Consider the following 23,518-nt stretch of genomic DNA (forward strand, 5'->3'; position numbering starts at 1 on the left):
AACTTCACCTTCTTCCTTCTGGACCCACAGACTCGGCCCATCACCTTCCTGGCCTTGCCTGGGTTCCAAGTCATTGTCTTCTTCCAGGAGACTGGCACATCACCAGATGTAATACACGTAGCACATGTAGCAAAGGGTGGGTGCTAGTCTACAATGTTGGAGGAAAATACTGCCAGAGGAATGTCTGCAAAGCTCATAAACGCTTAACACGTATAACCAAACTAGTATTTTATTTATGATAGCAAATATGTATTTCTTACTTTCAATCTGGTCCTTATGTTTGAGGCCACAGAAATTCACAAAACCCAAAATCTAAACCAGCTGTTCATATTCTTTCTCTCTCTGATTCTCTAGATAAGTCTAAGAAGAATAACTTATTAAGTATGAATAAAACAGCCATTGATTTTATAGGTCCCCTGTATCACTTTTTCTGTCCTGTCGCTTTATCAACCAATAGTCCCGGGAACTGTTATTGCTAATCTTTGGTGTGGGATCCTTAATTTATTTATATCTATGGTAATGATAACTCCACCTTATCCTTTTTAGCCCTCTTACGAGGATGGCACAGAGGCTGGGAGGCTAGTCAGGTCAGGTGCTAAAAGAATGGAGAGAAAGCCCTGAACCAAATGCGTGAGAACAGGCATTGGTACAGGCATGAGGTGGTCCACGCGTGCTTGTGTACGTGGGAGGAGAGGAATGGTGGTCTGTACAGAGGCAGGATGATGCCATACGCAGAGAGAAAGCATTCATCTTCCCACCCTTCCTTTTTCTCCCCTCAAGAAGAGGGGAGAGTGTGTGTGTCCATGTTCTCAAATTTACAACTTATAGAAGAGCCTTTAGTTTCATTTGGCTATCAAAGGGGTCCATAATTCAAAAACTAAAAAAAAAAAAAAAAAGTAACCATAGGTCCAGAACCACAGCATTGACTGAAATGACCACAATTTATTTCTGTTTTAAAATAATTTCTACTTTTCATGTAAATATGGCTGATGGTGAAAACTTGAGGCTCCAAAGACACATCTGGGGGTGGTTTCTTGCCTACACTTTCAAAATCTTTTTATTGACTCCCTATCCTTTACCTACTTGGGGGCAAGAGGGAGAATTTTTCAGTGTATAATGTTTTGATGACTATAAATTGATTTCACATTGGCATATACCTCCTGGTGAGGGTTCATGCGAAGACTCTTGGGTAGAGTATTAACTAGAAAGCTCAAGGCACTGCACCCAAGAAGACAATACAAACATTTCCATCTCTTTTTTTTTTTTTTTTTGATTGGAAAGTGCTAGGATTTAGTGACTTTGGAGATCCTATGTAGAGCCAACAGATGCAATGAAATGCTGCATGGGCTTAACACTTTAAAAGCCCGGAAGCTGGGATGCTTTTCTTCTTATAAAATGCAGGTTATGCTTGAGGCCAGCCTGGCCTACATAATGAGTTTCAAGACAGCCAGGGCTATGTAGAGAGAGACCTTGTTTCAAAGACACACAGAAAAATAAAAAATAAGAAAATAAATGAGTGTGGGCTATGGCAATTTATTCTCTGCTCCCTTGATACCAATAAAGCTACAGAGCCAGCTTAGCAGAGAAGGCTGAATGGAGAGTGTGAATGGTTTATTTATTTTAACAACAAGTATAAGGCAATTACATATATTCAATGAAAGAGCTAAAGACACATTTGCACAACAAGCTTATACTTAGTAAATAAGGTTTTTAGCTCTCTACATAATATTCATAGCCAGTTTTTGTAATCTTCATTTTTATTGGTTGTGGGGGAGGAGAGATGTTTCCAATTTTCTAGTTTCAATTTTTTATGGCTTTCCTTTGCAGGTGTTGATAACAAATTATTTAATTTATATTACATGTATAATATAAAACTATATAATAGCAACTATTTCAATAGCTGCCTGAATACTGTATTTTGTGTTAAGTTATAGGAATTAGGTAAAATTAGAAAACATGGCCTCAAAATAATCAAAATACACAATCTTTTGGGAATAAGTTTTGGAATACTTGTAATAGAAAAGTAGCCAGCATAGAGCATGGCTTTTGTTTTCAAATTCCTGTGTGTGGTTTGTTGAATAGAAGCCAAATAAGTAAGTAAGTAAGTAAATAAATAAATGAAAAAAGGAGAGAAGTACAGAGAGTCTTAACTGACCTTCCCCCAGCATTGTGTGTTATGGCCAAGTTCCCCCCTCACCCAGTGGAACCCAGGTTCTGGTTTACCCTGTGAGTAATTGTGGTACAGCTGCTGGGGCCGCTCAGCCCACCCACCGGTGTGATCCTCAGCAGCGGCAGCAGAGGACAGAAAAGCCACCCTTCTGGCAAGTGAGCCAACTGCTCTTTTATTCTGCTGTGGAAGTTGTGAGATCAGGGAGATTCAGACATCCCCAGGCTACTCACGGAAGGCTTGGGAGCCGGTGACTTGTTGCCATCTGGAGATTTAGTTAGCCATTCGTTGATGCGGCTGGAAACGCCCACCTTCAGGCCAGCAGTTTCCTACAAAAAGCCAATCATCCCAAATCTTAAAGAAAAGAAAACATTTACCCAGGACATCTTCTGGGTGAACGTCAAAATATCCTTAAATCTTCGATGGTTGATCTTAACTATCAACTTGAGTGAAGGAAGGATTAAATAGAGAAGATGGGGGGATGGGGGCATCACCGCCCCACCCCTAGGGGGCAGCACCTTCTGGCGGTGACCAGATATGAAGAAGGGCTGCTTTGCCTGTTTGCCTCAGGCCTTGCTGGGGAGTGCATCTGTCCTATTGTTTTGGCAGCCAGCCTTCCTTCTCTGGGGTAGGTCTAAACCCCAGCAGCCCTCTAGGAACCCGCCGCCCCGTCCTCCTTCATCACCAGATTGGGACTGCCCGTGCAGTGGGATGAACAGCCACCTCCAGTGCGTTCTCAGTGTCGCCAGTGTGCAGCTGGCCACTGACTCAGCCTCCACTGTATAAGTCATTTTAATAAAATTCTCCTTTGTAATGTCTATTTATTGTATTGATTCTGTCCCTTTTAATGTCTCTGGCCCAGGAAGGGTGAAATATCTGGCTCAGTAGTTAAGAGCACTGGCTGCTTTTCCAGGGGACCCAGGTTAAATTCCCATCACCCATGTAGTGGCTCCCAAACATCTGGAACTCTGGCTCACGGGTACCTTATGCTCTCTTCTAATTTCTGTAAGCACCTGACATGCACATAGTGCACATACAAAACATACAGGGAAAACACCATTATATACAAAATAAAAATAAATCTTAAAAAACGGAGTGTCAGTTTTTCTCTCACATTCCCTCATCCCATCCCAACCCGAATGGCTGATGGTTAAACTCGAGCACTTCATTTAGTGGTCCATGGCCACAGCTGAGCACAGGGAGCCCCATGCGTACATTCTCTGTGAGCTTGTTTTCTTGTTTGCTTGGTTTTGGGGTTCTGATTTTGTTTTTTGGGAGGCAAATCCAAGCGCAGCTTATACATTCTTTATTGTATTTGTTGTGAATGAAGGCTATTCTTACAACAACAACAACAACAACAACAACAACAACAACAAATCAAAACTCAACATGCCGAAAGCCACACCCGTACCTTATTTGGTGTTCCCGAGGCAGAGGGGGAGGAAAACACACTCCCTTTCTCCCACATACTCTTCATATTGCGGACTCCTTCAGCAGGGACAGGAAGATCCGATGCTGGAGGCTTAGTAGGCTTTGAAGCTTTTGTTCCCTGAAATGTGTAAATAAGTTATAGGACAGTGTTGAGAAGTTTGTCCTCATAAAGTGACAGTCTTACTCAATATGCTCAACAAAAAATATCGCGTGTATGACCTTCCATTGAAAGGGGTTTGCAGTTTCTGTTGTATGACTCCATTCTGATCACATGATTTTTTTCCACACAAACCTCAGAGCTTGAGCAGACCTCTTTCGGAAAAGCAGTACGCTTTGTAGGACTCTACGTATCACTAAGGGGAGAGAGGACTTGAGTTCTTCAGCCGACATTTTGATGTTGTTGTTTGTTTGTTTGTTTTTGATAAGAGTCTCTCACTGACCTGGGATCAGTGCCTGGGCTGCCTGGCCAGTGACCTCCAGGAATCTTCTTGTCTCTGCCCCTCGGCACAGAATTATAACATGTGCCACCACACATGGCTTTCTCATCTGCATTCCAGGGCTCAAACTTAGGTTCCTGTTGCTTGTGCAGTTGCTGTCTGAGCTCGTTCCCAAGCCTCCCCAGCAGACAGGCTTTTTAAGAAAAAAAATATGCATGAGCGTGTTATGTGCATATGTGTTTACATGTGTGTGAGTATGTGCATGCAGAGACCAGAGGCTGACGTGCAGTGTTTTCCTTGATTGCGTTGCACTTCACACTTTAAGGCAGGGGCTCTCAGTGAACTCTGGAGCTCCCTGATTCTGCTAGTCCAACTAGGCAGCTTGTTCTAGGGAACGCTGTCTCTGCCTCCTGAACGCTGAGCTTATGAGCAGACTGCCATGCCTTCAGCCCGTACGTGAGTGCTGGGGATCTGAACTCCAGTCCTCACGATTACTGTGCAAGTGCTTTATCTGCTGAGCCAACTCCATAGTCTCAGCAGGTAGGTTTTTTAGCACCTACTATGCATGTGAACTTTACTAGGGTTTGTCAAAGCAAGCCAGTTGGTTCCATAGGCCATGGTAAGCTTACATTCTAATAGGGTAAATGACAGTAGCCGGAATATTAGTACTTGTTTTGCGTTGTGGTAAATGGCTATGAAAAACAATGGATTGCACATAACCGGGGAATGATATTTAGTTTAGGGACATAAATCAGGCTAAGGGCACACTGCGGAAGTAACGTTTACAACCGGTTCTACAGGAGACTCAGAAGTGGTAAAGGGAATAGGAGGCAGCCTCCATTCTACGCAGAAAAACAGCAGTGCAGATGTCCTAAAGTAGGGAACTTCTTCAAGACCAAAAGGCTGAGGCCAGGCAGCACAGAGAGTGTACTGGAAGGAACAAAGCAGAAAAGTAAGAAGGACGCGTCTCTGAGATCCTTTCCCAGCTGGAAACAAAGACAAGCCCAGAGTGGCACGTGCTTCTCCACCAGTCCTGATAGCTTAGCAGGGATGAGTAACATCCTCAGTGGCCATAAGAAAACGATCTCACAAGGCTGTGCAAAGTCCAAGACTTCATTCAGTCCTTTAATGCGAGGGCCGATCCAACCAGGGAAACTAACTGCCTGTGGTGGTTTGTCGTAGTTTAGTGGACACCAGTCTTGTGAGGTGTTAGTGCTTCCTTGAGGTCTTGACAAATCATAAGACCCCTCTCTTTTTTTAGCCGTGCTCACTGTTTGTGAGCTGCTTTGTAGGCATCTCCACTTGTAGTACAACCATTTCACTGCTGACGCTGATGCAGAAGGCTAAACCATGGCTCTGGTCTGTGCATAGACCAGACAGATAAGCGTCACATCTTGATCAATGATGCTACTCTTTTTGGTGCTTTGGATGAGAAAGACACATTATTTCCAAACATAATCAAACTCCCAGGCTGACTGAGTGGGGAAAAGAGGATAGAAACATAAATCTATGACCCTTTAAAAAACCAACGAGCCAATTGAAGTGGATGTCGGTTAAAAGTTAGCTCTCATCCCGATGCTACTTTACGTCACTGTATTTGCTAATATGAGGTTTTTGCAAACAAAACTGAAGATGCTTTTGTGACCACCTATGATGCATATATCGGTCATGCTATTAGTGGCTGGAGAGAAGGCTTAATGATTTAGAATACTTGCTGCTCTTACAGGGCACCCAGATTCAGTTTCCAGCACTCCCACAAGGTGACTCACAACTATCTAAAACTCCAGTTCCAGAGGTGCAGGCAAAACATCCATACATGTAAAAAAAAAAAAAATCTAAAAGAAAATCTATCCATTGAAATCCACTCATTTTCTTCAAAGAAAAAATTCAGATTTACAGGTGTTAAAATCAATCAACTCAAAAATCTCTAATACGCCTCCTTCATTGCGCTTCTCCGTAGCTAGTTCATAATTATGGAGACCATTATTAATATTCTAACATTATCATGGTGCCAGCCTCGTTCTTTGCTCTGAGCGTTTCTGTGATCACGTGTGTAACCACAGCCTGTTTCTGTTTTACAGGGCTCTGGCCAGGGGGTGGCGCTCACCTCAATTGCATTGGTGTACTGCTCCAGGCGGCTGTCAATCTTGGAGACGACTGCTGCTTGATGGGTAGATTTGACACCACTGCCAAATGAGCACAGACACGAAAAGTGAGGCAAAAGGCCCTCTGTGTGCGAGGCAGCCGACTGAGTCTCAAGTGAGCAGTCAACTGTACTTACCTTTTCTGCACAGACTTATTCAAAAATTCTGCTCGTTCCTCTATCTAGAAATGGAAAAAGAAAAGAAGAGGCCTTGTGAGTCTGCAGAGGGAACAGTACATGCAAAAGTCCTGACTCCGGGAAGCTCTGAAGTCTACAAGGCGGACATGACTACATGGTGACTACACCGGCGTGCCTTTGAAATGCCTTCTGAGCACTTGTGGAAGGCAAGGCACACCCCGGATGGCACCAGTTTTGCCTTTGGTCCTGCTTTGTGCCCTGTGTCTTATTCACAGTGCTCCTCAATCGTTCTCGAACCTGGTTAAAAAAAAAGAAAGAAAGAAAGAAAGAAAGCCATAGAGCATGTGAGAGCACTAGAGTGCTGTGCAGAGCACCCAAGATGGGGAGAAAACGGCGAATAATGTATTTGAGACTGGGGAAGTGAAAATAGGATTGGAAGAGGATAAAGAATGGAGAGAGAGAGAGAGAGAGAGAGAGAGAGAGAGAGAGAGAGACAGACAGACAGACAGACAGACAGACAGACAGACAGACAGAGAAAGAAGCGAGGAAGAGGACAAAGTGGGGAGGGAGAGACAGAGAGGCGGGGGAGGGTTGGGGGTGAGTATTAAATTTTGGAAGCAAAAAGCAAAAAACAGCCAGAGAGATGGCTTTCCGTAATACAGACCCGATGGCAGATTAATTATTTGTACCTTTAACTCTGTATGTAGTGTGACGGCACTTGGAAGAGGGTCCTTTGGAAGGTAATTGTGTCAGGAGGGTGGAGTCCTCGTGAATAGCATTAGTGCACTGATGAAAAAGACCAGAGAACTTGCCTGTTTTCTTGGTGCCTGGCACATGAGGGGGCAGTAAGACTGTGCCCCTTTGTGGAGGAGCGAGAGAACCTGCTCCAGAGCTCAGCAGTGCTGCCACGCCGATGACCTCACACTTCCCAGGCTCCATGATTGTGGGAAACAAATGCTTACTTGGCTTAGGTGACTGAGTTTTGTTTGATTTTTGAGACATGGTCTTACTACATAGCGTAGGCTGTCGTTGAAGTCCTGATCCTCCTGCCTCAGTCTCTGAAGTGCTGGAGTGACAGGCATGAGCCGCCACACCTGACAAATGATAACTACTCAGTCTACAGTAATATTATATTTATTCAGATTGACCAAGGGTAGGGACCATCAGCCTTGGGCAGGTCACCGTAGTGGATCCTGGAGAGGGTAGGATATGGACCCTTTCTGCATGTGTGCTCCTTGGCAGCCTAAGATAACAAAGGGCCATTTAAGGATAATACACATTTGATAGAGTAGGAGAGCATCTCATATCAATAGAACATTTAAATAGCAGTGGTGGGTATCATGTTAAATATGATGCCACATCTGTAAGACAATAGGAGTGGGAGATGGCTTTTCGGAAGTTCTGATATTTGAACTGAGTTTTAAAGTTTATAATTTCAGGTCCAGAGGGTGGCAGGAAATGCAGTGCAGCACAGAGCAGAGCTGAGATGTGTGTGTGTGTGTGTGTGTGTGTGTGTGTGTGTGTGTGTGTGTGTGTTCTGACTCAGGGGTCTGCTCCTCAGCTGTCAGTCAGTCACACTCCTAGTCCTCCTTTTGTTTCTAGAAAGTTAATGTAGCCTGACTTCTTTCTCTTAATTTTATTATAACCCACCCTCCACTTACTGACTCTTGCTAGAAAATGCCCAGTCTGCTCTAAACAGTCAATTTGTGTGGAGTTTATGAATTAAATTATCTGCCCAATGTTTAAGGAACGTAGGGAGGTAGGTTGGTGGTCCTGCCGACCAGGAGGTGGCAGTACTGTCCCAACTGAACTACGGAAGAATGCTAGCTTTACGTAACAGCTTGTGTATTTCCTTTTCCTCACACTCTACTTTTCCACCAATAAACTCAAAACCAACATCATCAAAAGCCTTTAGATTTGATCTACTTAAAATTTGTTCTTAGCGGGTATTATTATTCATGCTACCATAACCAAGCAATGAAAATTCGTGTTCAGAGTTTCCCAGAAAGTGGAAATCAAAAGGAATAAACGTACCATTTAGAACTATTTCGAGACTAGAGTTCAAACACTCCCCTCCCATTGGAATTCTTCAGTACCACCCGTGTGTTGGAATGATTGTAATCGAAGCTGCAGTCTGGAGAGCATCGCCCCTGGGTGGAGCAATCCCGTTATCAGATAAGAAGTTCCAGAAAGTTCTCTAAGGAACATGCCATTGGACGAGTGGCAGATAGTGCATTCTTAAAGGCCCGCCTCTGTTATGTAGAATTAAAAAGTGTTCTGGTCCATTCTATACGTTGACTTTAAGTGACCGCTGACATGTGCAGCTCCATGAGAAAGAAGACTGAAAAGTGCTTCCTAGGAAGGCCAGAGAAAGGAGTGTGGCTTTGAGGGCAGAAGTGAGAAATGAGGATGCTGAGGGGCTTGGTAGAGAGGAGATGGTCCAAGAGTGGGAGGAGGAGGAGGAGGAGTCTCGGATTCTCCAGAAATCAGAGTAGGTAGGATCTACCATCTCAGCAACAACCACTCACGTCATCAGGACTGCTCAAGGAAGACTCAGCTGGGGAGAGGTTTTAAGGAAGGAAGATTAATTGTTGACCCAGGAACAAAAGAGCAGGACTGGAGACAGGGGGCGCTCTGCGGGCGGGAGGGTGCTCAGAGATAGCCAGAGAGGAGGGAGGTTGCTTCTTGCTGTTTTTCTTCTTGTTCCTTTTTGTTTTTCTGCTTTTTTTTTTTTTTCTATACCAGTGATCCTCAAGCCAGGGTCCAGACAGTGTTTGCCATGAAGCTCCCAATCTTTTGTTCTGTTTTGTTTTTAGACAGGGTTTTACTTTGTAGCTCAAGTTGGCTTGGCACTCACTAGGTAGTCCAGGCTGGCCTTGAACTGGTGATCCTCCGGCTTTAGCCTCCCAAGTGCTGGAATCAGAGGAGTGTGTTACCACACCCAGCCTTAAACACTGGGTATATTTGCTAGTTGCTGAGTGGGTTCTGGGACCTGAATCCTGGTCTTCTGCAAGAGCCACAAGTGTTCTTAACTGCTGGGCTATCTCTCCAGCCCCCACACTAACAAAAATTTACATTATTAAGTGGTTGAAAACTTATTTCATGACATAAAGTAAAATTCAAATTACAGTGTTCAGAAATGGAGCTGGCCTACTGCAGGCACTGGGCTGGCTCCAAGGACTCATGGTTTGGATGTGGTCCCCTTTGTGAGTCCTGAATCTTTTTCCATGAGGTGATCAGCTATAGTCCCTGTCCAAGGGGCAGCAACTTTACTCTGCACTTTTCTTTCTCACAGTATGCAGCACAAGCTAGTTAATGCTATACATATCAAATATTAAAAAAATACACTTGGTCTGGCTCAGATTGGTGTGCTGGATGGTTTTATGTCAGTTTGACACAGGGTAAAGCTACCTGAGAGGAGGGAAACGTCAGTTGAGAAAATGCCTCCATAAGATCGGGCTGTAGGCCAGCCTGTAAGGCATTTTTCTTAACTAGTGATTGATGAAGGAAGTGGTACCATCCTTGGGCTGATGGTCCTGGGTCCAGGAAGCTGAGCAAACCATGAGGAGGAAGCTAGTAAACAGCACTCTTCCATGGCCTCTGCATCAGTTCCTGCTTCCAGATTCCTGCCCTGTTTGAGTTCCTGTCCTGATTTCCTTCAGTGATGAACGATAATATGCTTCAAAGTATAAGCCAAGTGGATTTTTGTGATATAAGCCTTGGATTTTCCCAAAGCAGGTCCTGAGACGAAGGTTAAAAGTACAAAAGCCATGTGTTTCCTAGCAACAAGGCCACAATCTGTGAAACATAGACTGTGGGGAATTTCCTTGTGTGAGCATCATACTTCCTTCCTACTTATAGAAACTAGGACACCTACGCTATTGTTATGTGCCAGGAATGTACGTGCGGTCTGTGATAGACCAAATCGTTATTGGCCAGTTCACAGTGGTACTTCAGAAGGTTTAAGAACCAAGTTGGATAGGGTGGCACACACCTTTGGTCCTAGCACTTAGGAGACACAGGTAGGTGTATTTCTGTGAGTTGGAGGCCAGCATGGTCTACACAGCAAGTACTAGGAAAGCCAGGGCTACATAGTGAGGCACCGTCTCAAAACAAACCTGTGACCAGCATCCACCCCATCATAAAAACTAAGTGAAATTATTTGAGAAAAAAATTCCAGGGGCTGCTGAAACAGCTCACTTGACAAAGTATGACCTGGAAGCCAGGTACCTTAGTTCAATCCCCAGGGCCCATGTGAAAAGCCAGCTGAAGTGGCATGTGCTTGTAGCTGCAGCTCTGGGGACCTGGAGACAGGCAGTTCCAGGCCAGGAGGGGAATCTGACTGAAAAATAAAGGTGGATGGCTTCTGAGGAGCAACACTTGAGGCTGACCTCTGGCCTCTACACACATGAATATTCATGTACACCATATATACACGTCCCCCGACACACAGGTGACCTCCCATATCCACATAAAAATGTTCTGACCAATAGGAATATCTGTGAAGTTTTTGGTCACTTTCATATCTACATGTACAGGTGGCCATGGGAGCCTGGCTGTGACTCCACTGGCTTTGCCTGCTGTTGATTGTTGTTATCTAGCTAGGCTGATGGTAAATGAGCATCTACCAATGTTAAAGGTTCTCTTAGGATTCTTTCACTATTCACCTGCAAATATTTATGAAGTACCTTCAAAACAGAGGGTACCATCCTGGGTGTTCAAAGCAGCAGACAGACTTGATAATGAATGACCAAGTGAGTCTGCTGTCTTTCCTCCCACATCACAGCTGCTCCACAGTCGCCCTGACTTCATCTCCTTTTTGGATCCTCTTTTCTCTGGGAAAGAATTCTGCCTTAAGAGTTAGAAGCTCAGCTGGGCAGTGGTGGCGCACACCTTTTATCCCAGCACCCGGGAGGCAGAGGCAGGTGGATCGCTGTGAGTTCGAGGCCAGTCAAGGTTACACAGAGAAACCCTGTCTCGAAAAACACAAAAACAAGACAAAACAAACAAACAAACAAACAACAACAACAACAACAAAAAGAGTTAGAAGCTCTACACCATGAAGGCAGTGGAGAGACCTAACTGTCTTGGAAAACGGCCCTAGCCGAGCTACATCTCCTACAGTAATAGCTTTGCAGTGTGAACCTGGACCAAATCCAGTTGCTCTGCTTTTAGTAATCACAAAACCAACATAAAAAGCAGCCAAAGGAGTCAGGAGAAAAGTAGCCTTCCATATGGTGCTAGCCAACCCCAGTGTGTTATACAGAGGTGGAGCCTTTGGATGGGGTCCTCACGAATGGGATTACTGCACTTCTTAAACAGGCCAGAGGATGCTTGCCTGCCCCTTCCACCATATGAGAACGCAGAAAGAAGGTGCCGTCTATAAAAAAAACAATGTACTGAATTTCTAGTGCCTTGCCTTGGCCTTTTCAGCCTTCAGAACTGTGAGCAATACATTTCTGTTATTTAAAGTTACCCAGGGTGAGATGCTTTGATACAGTAGCCTGGACAGATTAACACAGGACAGCAAAGGGTCACACAAGGCCAAGGAAGTCTTTGAGTGATCACAAAAAACGAAGGGCTCCCATGAGATTCCTACGATACTGAAAGAGAAGTTTTCTAAGGATTTCTGGCATGGCGGTACCTTGAGAGACGAGCCTTTAGGCGTGAAGCACTTGAACGGCTTCTTGTCCTCGGACAGGCCGTCTTCTGGCATCTTCTGGCGTTTCTCCGCAGCTTCGGCCCTTCTCCTTTCAATCTCTTCCTTCAGCTTCTTCTTCTCTTCCTGAGACAGACAGAGCAAAGAGCAGGTGCGTCACAGTCTGCCTCAAGTGCTGTGAGCGCAAGCGTGCCAGCCAGAGGCCAACGGACCTAACCCCGGCACCTATGCTGTCCCCTCTTCTGAGGTGAGCACAGGAGTCCAGCTGTCTGGATTTGCATTCTGGAGGGGGCTCTTTGCGTCAGTGTGTGGCCTTGGTCTTACCTTCCACGTTGCCTTGACAAGTCTCCCTTGGGGGTGATGGGCTACCATCGCCATCTGGTAAGTCACCTTCCACTTCTAAATATGTAAATGAATACAAAGCCCCGCCCCGCCCCCACCTGCTTCCAGGAAGAACTCTGTCAAGATGGAATCCTTTGTGCAAAAAAGGGCTCTACATCTACAGTACCAGGAATGGCAAACGACATGAGTCTGACAACATGAGATGATTTCGTGGTGGCCCCTGACTCAACTGGAGACATCATAGTTGGCGGCGGTCTCGCTCAGAGCTGGAGTTGGAAGACACACTGGAGTAATTCAAACTTTCCACACAACTTAGGGAAACCGTACAGCATCCTTGTCAGAAAAATAAGTGAAAATCTTTTCACATGTTCTGAAGGTCTAGGAGCTTGAGGCCTGGAAAGTTCTAGGCTCAGGAGTAGGGTGTGGCTTGTGCCTAATCCAGGTCTGGGAGGGAGCCCCCCACTGTACGGGGTTTCCTTCATTTATAACACCGTTATCCAAAAGAGCCCGGACATAGGAGCGAACCGGAGTCCATTGTGGGATAAAGGTTTTAGCATAATGTGGCATAGTCATACCAGGGCTTGTATTCAGCCTTCAGAGGAAAAAGCAGCCGCCCTGTTTATTCCATCACGCACCCATCAATCATCTTTAAACAAGTCACTCGAACGACTGGATTCCTCGTTTCTTTTCCCCATAAAATGAGAACACGCCCCAGGATGAAAGGAAAAAATGCACTTGGTAAACCGTAGCAATCTAAGTTGAGGCTGATTTAGCACATTTCTCACGTGCTGAGGCCAAGTTTCCCCCCCTTGTAACCTGATCTGTTCTGTGTTAAGAATGTGGCACAGCAAGCCCATGGTGGGTCCGGGTATGCAGCAGTGAGCAAAGCAGCACCATCCTAGCCTCTGTGCACTCTAACCTATTTGGAGAAACTTTAGGGTCAGGGGGACGGCTCAGCAGTAGAGGTGTTTGTGGTACAAGCCTGGAGACCCGAATACAATCCTTGGAAGCCACATATAATGTGCAAGGAGAAAATCAACTCCATAAAGTTGTCCTTGGACTGCCTCACATAGGTACATACACACAGACACACACAGACACACACAGACACACACACACACACAGACACACACACACACACACACACACACACAGGAGCAACCATCATCTATAACATCTCTACCAAGACTTCAAATAACAAGACTTTCTTTTCTTTGCCTTTTTGCTCTATTTTGTTTGCAGGTAGAGTCCCTCTGTGTAACCCAGGCCAGACCGGAACGTGTTCTAGAGCCCAGACTGGCCCTGAACTCAAGATCTTACTGCCTCAGTCTTCCAGGGCCGGGATGCCAGGCATGCACTTGCCACGCCCCGCCCTGCTTCCTAACTCGGCCCTGCGCCTGGTGCCCGACTTTTCATCTCCCTCGGATTTCCCAGTATTCTTTATTGAGACGCTATCTAGGATAATAGGCTAGGTGGGAAAATGACACAGACTTCTCTGAACATCAGTTTTTTCATCTAGAAAAACCGGAGACACAAGTACCCGGGGCTCACAAAGATGCCAGAACTTGTTAAGCTTATCATCTTAATAAATGATTGTTGTATTATTGTAAAACAGGGTCTTCTGTAGCCCAGGATAGTCTCAAACTTGATATGTGAAGGAGGATGACCTTGAACTTCCAATTCTTCTCCACCCCCTGAGTGATCCAGCAGCCTGGGGATTGCAGGAGTGTTCCACCCACTTGGGTTTATGTACTGCTCTGAATTGAACCTAGGGCTTTCTTTGTGTACTCTATTGACTGAGCTACCAGGTTTGTTACTACTGTTCAGGAGCCCACATTCAGAAGAGCAGCAGGCGACTTCCTCCAGGCGACTGTCTCTCTCTGGGCTACAAGGTCACGGGCCATGCGCTTAAGGACTTAGAGGCATCCACGTTTCCCTGGCGGGGCCAGGCAACCCTTACCTCCTCTCGAGCTTTTCGATCAGCCTCCTCCTGCTTCCTCCTCTGCTCCTCTTCCTCCAGGACTTTCCTTCTCTCTTCTCTTTTTTTCTTCAGCTCCTCCAGCTCCAAGGCTGCCTCCTGTTGCTTCTGTTTGAGTTTTTCGAACTCTTCGCTCTCAGTTTCCCCACGGCGCCGGCGCAGCTCCTCCAACCTCTTGCCGGCTTCCACTTGTGGGGTACCTTCAGCTTCCTTGTCCCCACTGGCCCGGCTTCCCGAGCGACTGGGGCTGATGGGCGGGAGGAAGAACAGGCAGTTACCTGGTTCTGTCTTGCAGCCCCGCCCCGTTGGAAGGAGGAGGATGCCTGTTTGCAGGTACTGTATCCAGGCACCTGACCCTCACACTAGCCCGGGGGTTCGTTGGGGGGAATCTACAAGGACTTCACAGATGCCTCTACCAGGGCAAAGTAACAATGGTGCACCTAATGTGGGGAAAGCATCCCATTCCTGTGTAACCTTATATATAAAAATACTGTACATATGATCTAGACATGCCAATTGGTATATGTGCAAAAGAATTGAAAGCAAAGTCGTGAGATGGATGATCACCTATACTCAGTGAGGGGACTCTGGTCAGTTTGCGTGTGGCAAGCATGGCTCTGACATCCCTGGTCCTTCTCCCCCATTCCCTCTGCCTTGCTAAAAACCATTAGATTACATTCCCAAAGCTAGCCACCAAGGTCTTTTTCCTTATTTGGCTACGTCCTCCTCTTGAGGCTGACTACCAAGGTCCAGCAATGAAAGTACTGAAGTCCAGCAATCAAAAGCCATTTTAGTTCACCTAGTTGACATGGCCAATAAACATATACCACCGAATCCTAGCCCAATCTAACACAGGTCTCCTTTTTTTTTTTTTCCTTTTCTTCAAAATTACACCTACAAGGGCATTTGCAGCCACTTTAACTTTTCTCCTCCAATTAATAAGCGATCTCTCTTTGAAATGGGTGTTTGGGTGTGGTTTGTGCCTAATCCGGGTCTGGGAGGGAGCCCTCCACTGTGCGGGGTGTGTGATGAGGGGCAGAGGTAGGCAGCCAGCCTGGAAAGCCAGCCCCGCCTACTCCAGATCAGCAGCGAGAGACCCTGCCTCAAAAACAAGATGGATGGATGCCGAGGGACAACAAACTACACTCTGCTCTCATTAAGTCACATATGCTGAGTCCCCACGGGACTGGAGGAGAAGTCAGTGGTGCTCTTAAAGGGCCTGGAGACAGGGAGTCTTTATCTGAGAGACAGAGGTAGAATGGCTTCTATATAAATACTCATTAACATGTAGTGAGGTCATTACTAACTAGCTCCAAACACAGGAACCCCACACCTGACACCTTTGTCGAAGGAGCAAATGAATCACCACTTTAAAATTTATTCGGTGTGACGGATGGCACAATGCTTCCATGTATGGAGCAAGAGAACGAACAAAAGCAAGGAGTGGGTTCAAGATGCGCAGCGCACAGTGCTGATCTTGTGTTTACACCTCATGCTTTTGGACACAGAGGTAGTTCAGAATATGCTGTTACCTCTAGGACAATGTGTTTCAGGCTTCAGGTTAAAAAAAAAAAAACCCCAACAATTTAGTAGATTGGTCTCAATATTTTAAAAAGTGAAAAAATTGAAGTGCATTGTGTAGGAGAAAATACAGTACCATCTTTTGAAACAACTTGTTTTAGCTAAAAACTTGTATGTGCATGTTTCCGTGGGGCGGGGTCATTACACAACGCTTGTTTGTTACAATGGGCTGAGGTTCTAAAGTATAAACGTTTTATCTAGGTTCTTGACAGTTAAAGATGAACTCCCATTTTGAACTCAAACGAGACTAAAGGGTTTGTTACAAGTGTAAATTGCTCATTCAGCGTTACAGAGTCACAGGCCTGTGACTCCTTTCTTAGGGAAGATCTTTGCATTTTTGGAAACTAGTTTGCCTTTTCTATGATCATCTTGTGGTGGGGATGAGAAAATAGGCCTGTGGACTCTTCTCTGGGATCCACTAGGTGGCGCTCAGTTGTTATTTTGTGCAATCAAAGTGTCAGGTGAGGCTCTGGTTCAACAGGTCACCATGCAGAGGATGCCTCACATCACTAAGTGCAGGCTTAGATTTATTGGCATAGGAAGCTGGGTGCACAGCACTGTCATGCATGGTACAAGACCAACTTAAAGTATACATTTCTGAATACATTCACTTATATGTATATTGTATGATCGTGTGTGTGTGTATGTGTGTGTGTGTGTGTGTGTGTGTCTGTGTGTGTGTGTTGAGTATTACACACATAGAAAGGTATCTGGAATAAATATTACTGGTGACCAAGATTTAAAAATAAAGTAAATTCTAACTTTAAAAATAATCAAGTCAACTTTCACCAAGTCAGGAGGAAGACTTTGGCTCTACTGCCTCTGCTGACACATGCTGGTAGCTTCCTAGCATCAGGGTGGTATAGAGTATGGTTTCGCGTCCACCTGTTGTAGTTCAGTGTCCAGTGCCCTGCACTACCAGCAGTGGTGGAGCAGGCCCCAGTGGCTGCAAAGGCAGTTCCACCATTGCAGGCTGATCACTGGACATCCAGCAGTGGTTCTCTGGCCCCCTTGAACCAACCCCCTCCCTAGAATAAATGGAGTCTCAGATGGTCATGATGGAGTGAGGAATCGAGGCAGTTTTACTTGTGAATTAGGGATTTATAAACCCTGGGCAGTGAGGGTGACTGTTTCTGATTCACTCGGGCTAAGAGTGCCAGGCTCCTTCATCTATATACAGTGATACAGAGCCTCAGTAACATGGGGCCTTTATCACAGGAAGGAAAACAGTACTTAATTAGCCTATGTGTGAGGGGATGGTGCCAAGGTATAATTAAAGGCCATTTGTTGGAGGCTAAGATCTCAGCACAGGGTAGGGTACTTCCTGAAATTCCCCATGCTTGTCATCAGGAGGGGCCAGGCTTATATTTTCTTTTAGGACTATGTGAGCTCTTTACAAAGTCTGGAGCCACTATATCAGGTGGGGTAAGGGCCCCGCTGAGAAAGGAAGTCGGTCTTCATAGACCCAGAGTGAAACGACTATCCGGAGAAGACCAGACTTCTACCTTAACCAGCAGAGCCCTATACATAAAAAATACCTTCCAGAAAGTTCTGTCCTGCCTTTGAGATTTTTAGGTCTAAGGAAAATCAGACACCAGGCTTTTGCCCATGAAGAACGTAGCTTGCTTTTAGCTCAGCTGGTAGATAAGCATTCAACTAGAGGTTCTTACTGTATTCTTTAGTGTGTGTGTATGTGTGTGTGTGTGTGTGTGTGTGTGTGTGTGTGTGTGTGTATGGAATGTCCCATTCTCTACTTCTATGGGTGCCAATTCTAAGCAGATGCTGGAAGATAAACAAAAATTATGAAAATTGAGGCTGGGGTCAGTTGGTGGGGGAGGAGGGATCCCCCCTTTTCTGAGGACTAGGGGATCGGGACAGGGAGGAAGAGGGAGGGGGAGGGAGGGGAGGGCTGGGAGGAGACAAGGGAGGGAACTATAATGTAAAGTGAATAAGTTTAAAAACTAAATTTTAATTTAAAAATGGGAAAATAAAGGCAAGTGTCTCCCTTGGTTCCCTTGTAAGTTTACAGAGGGCTGTTAAAATCCTATGGAAAAAGAGATGTGATTTGGTTTAACCTAATGTGCCCCCAAGTTTTTGGACCACAGAATAATCTGCGCTTCATGAAACACTCATTTACAACCTTTACAAAAATGAACTAAAAATGGTCCCAAGAAAGGTTCAAAAGAAGTTGTCTGCATCATCTAAAACATGAACCAATGATAGTGATCTCAGTTATATTTCTTAATACACATGAGCATATTAGGTCAAAACATGAACACTAAGCATTATATGCCTTGCTATAAAAGAAGGAAAAGGAGGAGGAGGAGGAGGTGGAAGAGGAGAAATAGAAGGAGAAGGCGTAGGAAGAAGAGGAGGAAGAAGAGAAGAAGAAATAGAAGAGGATTAAGCTGTGACTGAGTAATGATTGCTGGTCTCCTGTTCGTGGCATGGAGGCAGGGCCTGCTTCACTGTGCATCTTTAAGACAATGGCCAATGATCTCAAAAGAGAAGAATGTTGTCTGATTAGCTCCTTTCTGTCCTTAGGCACAGGACAGGGAGACTGATTCTCCTTCCCACACATGAGAAGACGGTGACTGTTAGACAGTCACGACTTACCTGAAAGCATTCTCGGTTTGTTTAAGTTTGTGTGTCATGAATTCTCCGTTCTGCGCCTTCATTTCTGTAAATCCTTTCTTGCGATCCAAGAAGCCCTTGACTTCTTCTTTGGGCTCTTTGTCCTTTTTAATCTTCTCATCTTTGACCTAACCAAGGATACATATCAAGAAGAGAGATAACTATAAACATCTTACTGGGTTTGGATTGGTTATTACGAAAACCCCCAACCCTTAAAGAACTCAGTAGACTTGAGGTAGAGCAACCGTCCAGAACCTGATGTAGAAATCATGAACATGATTAGAGACTGTATCATGGTTCTTTGGCCTGGGAGCCAAGACCTGAACCATAATTTTAGGAAGTCAAGATCCACTGTGGTCTCACTGTGGTTTTTATTCAGGGGTGCAGCACTGGTTCTGGAAACCATCTAGTCCTGGGAACTCTACCTAGCATCAGTGTCTTGTAGTTCTCTCTAGGAAGCGCAGTTACAGGTGTGGTTTTGATGGCCAAGTTTCTTCTTGGCTGAAGGAAACATAATTGACAAGGGCCTAATACGGAAGAAATAAGAGAAAAGCCAGCAGGGGACCCAGATCTGTAAGTTCTGGGGAATACCGTTTAGATGTGTCAGTCAAATTACTAAGGTGCCCCAAGGAGGTAGCACATGAGCTACTTTTAGGGGAAAGACTTAGTATCGTGTTTGAAGCCACATAAACCACTAAAACTAGAAGATAATAGGGACAGCTCTAGGGTGCACACTGACTTCCACTGGGAGGAAAGACTCAGACCTCCAGAAGTGGGTTTGTTGTCACTGTAGAACACACAAGGAAAGGCTAGGCAGAGGGCAAGTGGGAGCTTTAGTATTTTGTGATTGTTTTGTTGTAAATTTGTCATGGTAGGACGAGACAGATGATTTCAAAGTGACTTTTGAGATGGGCAAAGAGTTCAAATGACTATCTCATCTGGCCATAAGACGTGAGCAGGACAGAGTGATGCCCGTTGTTTTTTTCAAGACAGTTGCAAATAGCTAGTTCCCAGCAGAAACATTCAGGGGAGGGGAGGAGGATGGTAGAAACGTAGGGCTTTTAGGCTGTCTAGAACTATCTCTCTTTACCTGCCCACTCACTGCTTCCCAGGGATTCTTGACACCCCCTGAACATTTACTCCTAGAAGGCATGTTTTACAAGGTAGAACACGGTGTTATAGATTACCTTTTATAGCCCTTTGCCTATAATCTCCCTTAAATGGTATTAAATCACAGTGGATGGACTATTCACAACGCCACTCTAGTTAAGACTTTGATTTTTCTCCGAGATAAGGTCTATCGTGGGTGTCCCTTGGTGATGCTAAAGAGGGGAGCTCCAATGCTGCCTGCCGCTGTGGCCTCTCTGAGAAATTCGTCTGCAGCTAAGGGGGCTGGTTGGTTCTAGGGCTATTAACAGCTCAGTTTCTCTGGGACGCTCGTCAGGACATGGTTGGATGAAGTGATCCCTTCCTAAATCCCATCCTGCTACTGTCCTCTTGGCCCCTGGTTGGGTATGAACAAAGAGGACACTCGGGACCTATACAACAGCGTGATCATGACTGCTTGGTGGCTGTCCTCACTCCCTGGAACATATCAGTACTCACTGAACAGGCAGGAGGAGACAGTATACTTTCCTTTTGGCCTGCTGGTTTTGGATAGAGCCCCAGAAACCATGGGCTAGAGATCACACCTTGGTTAATATGTATCTGGGAATACAAATAGAGAGGCAAGGAGAGATATTTCTGGGGGTACCCATGAAACAAATCCTGAACCGTCTTATGGTTTATGGGGGAAACTGTGCAGGTAAATTTCTTTTAGCTCATTTCTTCTATTTTGGAGTCAGAAATACTTTCATTTCCCCCAAAGGTATTAACTGATTTACTGGCAAAAATTTTATTTAAAGAACAGATGTCTATGAGAAGGACATCCCCCACCCTACTTGTTGGGAAGGGTTGTAGTGGGAAGTCTACTCCTTTTCTCAATGGAAAATCTCCTTAGAAACATTCTTAATGTAATAATGATGATTTGACTTTGACTGAAAATTATTTTCTCCCGAGAAATGAGCAAAATGACCCCACAGGACCTTTTAATTTCAGTTGAAAGAATTGAACGGGTTAGATGGCAAGTTCCTTGCGAGAGCTTTCTGAGCCCCCTGGGAACTACATCTTCTAGACTGGAACATTACCACTCCAGCGAAAGATCTCTACTGAAGGCTTCCTAGGTGGTCATGAGTGCTGAAAGAGTAAACACGCTTCATTCACAGACAATGTGGGCGTCTTCCTAAGACAGCCTCTAAGGCAGTCGGAGGAGACTCCACACAGCTGGGCTACTGAGTGGCAGAAAAAAAGCATGAGCATGTAGAGGTGTGGAAATTTAAGAGGCATGACCTCAACTTAGAGACAACTCCAAAGCTCACGGGAGCAGGTGGCCCCGCCTGGGACAGGAGTCCCTGTGCTGTGCTGTTCTGCACGATGAAGTCCCAGATGGCAGCCAGGGTCGGGCATGAGCTGCAGGCTTTCAGACCACCGCTAACACACCTTTGTGAGCTTCAGATCCCTAAATCCCCACCTGGCTCCCTGTTTGACCCCATGGATGTCCTCCTGGCTCCTGGCTCCTCAAATTTTTTTTTTTTTCACAGACAACTCAGACCTTGGGCAGATAGCTTAGGCTAGGGCTTAAAGTCGCTGAATCATTCTTAACCGTGTGCTGGGTGCATCTGCGTGTGAAGGATGTGCCGCATGTTTAGAACACATGGGCCTAGGTGGCAGGGACAGCAAGTTCCAAGTCACAAAAGACTCTCTGCTAAAAACTGGTTTTTTTTTGTTTTGTTTTTAAAAATTGTTCCTGTTTTGTTTTGCTTGGGACTTTTGTTTTGTTAAAATCCAAGAAAGAAACCAACTAGATTGTTTATTTGTTTGTGTTTTAGAGCCCTGGAGGGACTTTGGGAAATGTTTCCCCTGGAAGGCCAGTGGAATGTTTGTGTTTACTTGTGGTTGACCTAGCCTGCTTATGCTGCACGGATCCCTGCCAGGGAAGGTTTCTTCTGTTTGCTTTTATGTGACAAAAAAAAAAAAAAAAGAAAGAAAGAAAGAAAGAAAGAAAGAAAGAAAGAAAGAAAGAAAGAAAGAAAAGGAAGGAGTTATTTAAAGCTGCCTACCTAATGCACAAATCCAGCTTGGAAGGGGGAACTTTATCCATTCAGTCACCAGTTTATCTCTACAATGTTAAAGTGTTAAAACTGATCTTTTGGAAAGTCTGATTGGAGAAGATTATCTAGCCTGGTATAAAAAGGAGGCCAGAAGTTATGAGAGCTGCAATGCACCGTGGGGCAAACTGGGAAAGGGATAAAGGCAGGCTTGAAATGAGCTCTTCCCAGGAGTGTTCAACTGATACCATGGACTTCGCCTTATCTGGAAAGAGGCAGACGGATGACTAGGGAAGAGACTCTCTGACTCAGACATGCATGCGTAGGCGTGGGATGCTTTGACCATTAAAAGTAAATCATTATCTGGGCTAAATGAAGTAACTTTCACACACCCAGGGTTTTTACCACAGCCTCCCCTTCCCCACATTTCATGACTGAATGGCAGATCTCACGCCTTCTTCCCAGGTAGGATGCTACTATTTGAGTTTTGTTCTGAGCATTCTTGTGTAGAGGGGCCTTTACTCATTCCAGTGTGTCCAACCGTTTCCTTAGCTGCCTGGTAGAGCTAAACCCAGTTTCCGGGTCATCAGCATTTGTACTCTCTCCCTCCCTCAGAGAGCCAATGCACATGCTCAAACCACAAGTTCTATTAGAAGTGAGAGGACCGTAAATCTTACTTGAAGACTTACAGGGTCTTTCTTCTTAGGTGAATATTACAAAGCCACCCAAGAAAACCACCCATATGGCCATCTATTTCCTACCTGTGGAATTTTCTTTACAGTTCTGGATTTTTTTTAATGGATGCTCTAACAGAGAACTGTAGCAAGAATCCGTTGAGCCAGTATCTAATGGATACAGATCCTTTTATTGGTCTCTTGGACACCAAAATTCAGGCACTTCTATGTCTGGTGGCTCTGTTTCACCACATCTAACTACTGGAACTTACTGGATAACATGGCAATTTGCAGTGTCACTTGAGGCTAGCACAGGCAGGAGAATTAGAAAGAGGCAAGGCTTTCTGCCATGGCCCATGCTGGAGTCCGAGGGCAGTCGGTGTGCCGAAGCCTCTTTTACTTAGCTACAAACACCCTGGCACCTGCTCTGCTGTGCACGTGTGCCTCGTAAATGCAATGCAGAGGATTTGGCCAAACTTCCCTTTTTGAAAACCGTTTAGATCACCTTCAGCTCACCAAATTTTCTACTGTGATTTAGGTTGGCAGGGGGAGGGTGCTTTTTCTTGAGAAAGTTAAAGCGTTAATTAAAACCAGCTGGAACTATTTCATGATTGAAATGCAAGCAGAGAAGGGTTCCCGGAAACCAAAGTCGCACTGTAGGAGTAGGAAGCGGGCAAGACTAAGGAGCAAGGCTGTCCAAGTTCTTGACTGTGACACACACTAAGAAAGACAATTTGAAGGAGAGTGCTGAACTACTACTGCCTATATGCCCTCAGATGCTTTCGATTCCATTTCTTTTCCTTTTGAAAACTATGGAAAATCAAGTATTTGTGTGTGGTGTATGAGTGTGTAGGAATTTCTCTGTACATGTGTGCCTCTGTGTGTGTGTGTGTGTGTATGTGTGTGTGTGTATGAGCATGTGTGTGTACAAGTGTGCATGTGTGCATGGGTACAAGGCACAGGTTGATTTGGGACGTGACCTGCTGCTGTCTGCCTTAGTTTTTGAGGCAAGGTCTTTTGATGAATTTGAGCTCACTGCTTGGCTAGAATAGCTGCCAATGAATCTTTGGGGGTGCCCTAGTGGTCCTTCTGTCTTTGCTCCCCAAAGCTGGACTTACAGACACTTCCCTACACCACGCTCAAGCTTTTTTATGTGGGTGTTGGAGACGCGAACTCAAATCCTGCTGC

The 23,518-nt window shown here is 45.2% G+C and overlaps 1 protein-coding gene across 8 annotated transcripts in view; it reads right to left on the reverse strand.

Moving 5' to 3' along the window:
* Positions 1 to 23,518, reverse strand: part of CALD1 (caldesmon 1) — a 181,940-nt gene that overhangs the window by 7,599 nt on the left and 150,823 nt on the right. For all 8 annotated transcript variants that reach the window (XM_084787028.1, XM_084787032.1, XM_084787035.1 and 5 more), the window contains 7 exons: positions 18,493 to 18,638; positions 14,278 to 14,542; positions 11,961 to 12,101; positions 6,317 to 6,360; positions 6,143 to 6,221; positions 3,579 to 3,716; positions 2,401 to 2,496 (listed from right to left, as the gene is read on the reverse strand). In XM_084787028.1, the coding sequence (XP_084643154.1) occupies positions 2,401 to 2,496; positions 3,579 to 3,716; positions 6,143 to 6,221; positions 6,317 to 6,360; positions 11,961 to 12,101; positions 14,278 to 14,542; positions 18,493 to 18,638 (909 nt within the window). The remainder of the gene's footprint in view (positions 1 to 2,400; positions 2,497 to 3,578; positions 3,717 to 6,142; positions 6,222 to 6,316; positions 6,361 to 11,960; positions 12,102 to 14,277; positions 14,543 to 18,492; positions 18,639 to 23,518) is intronic.

The sequence above is a fragment of the Acomys minous genome (genome assembly GCF_964271855.1).
Source record: "Acomys minous genome assembly, chromosome: 6".
In the NCBI taxonomy this organism is placed as follows: Eukaryota; Metazoa; Chordata; class Mammalia; order Rodentia; family Muridae; genus Acomys; species Acomys minous.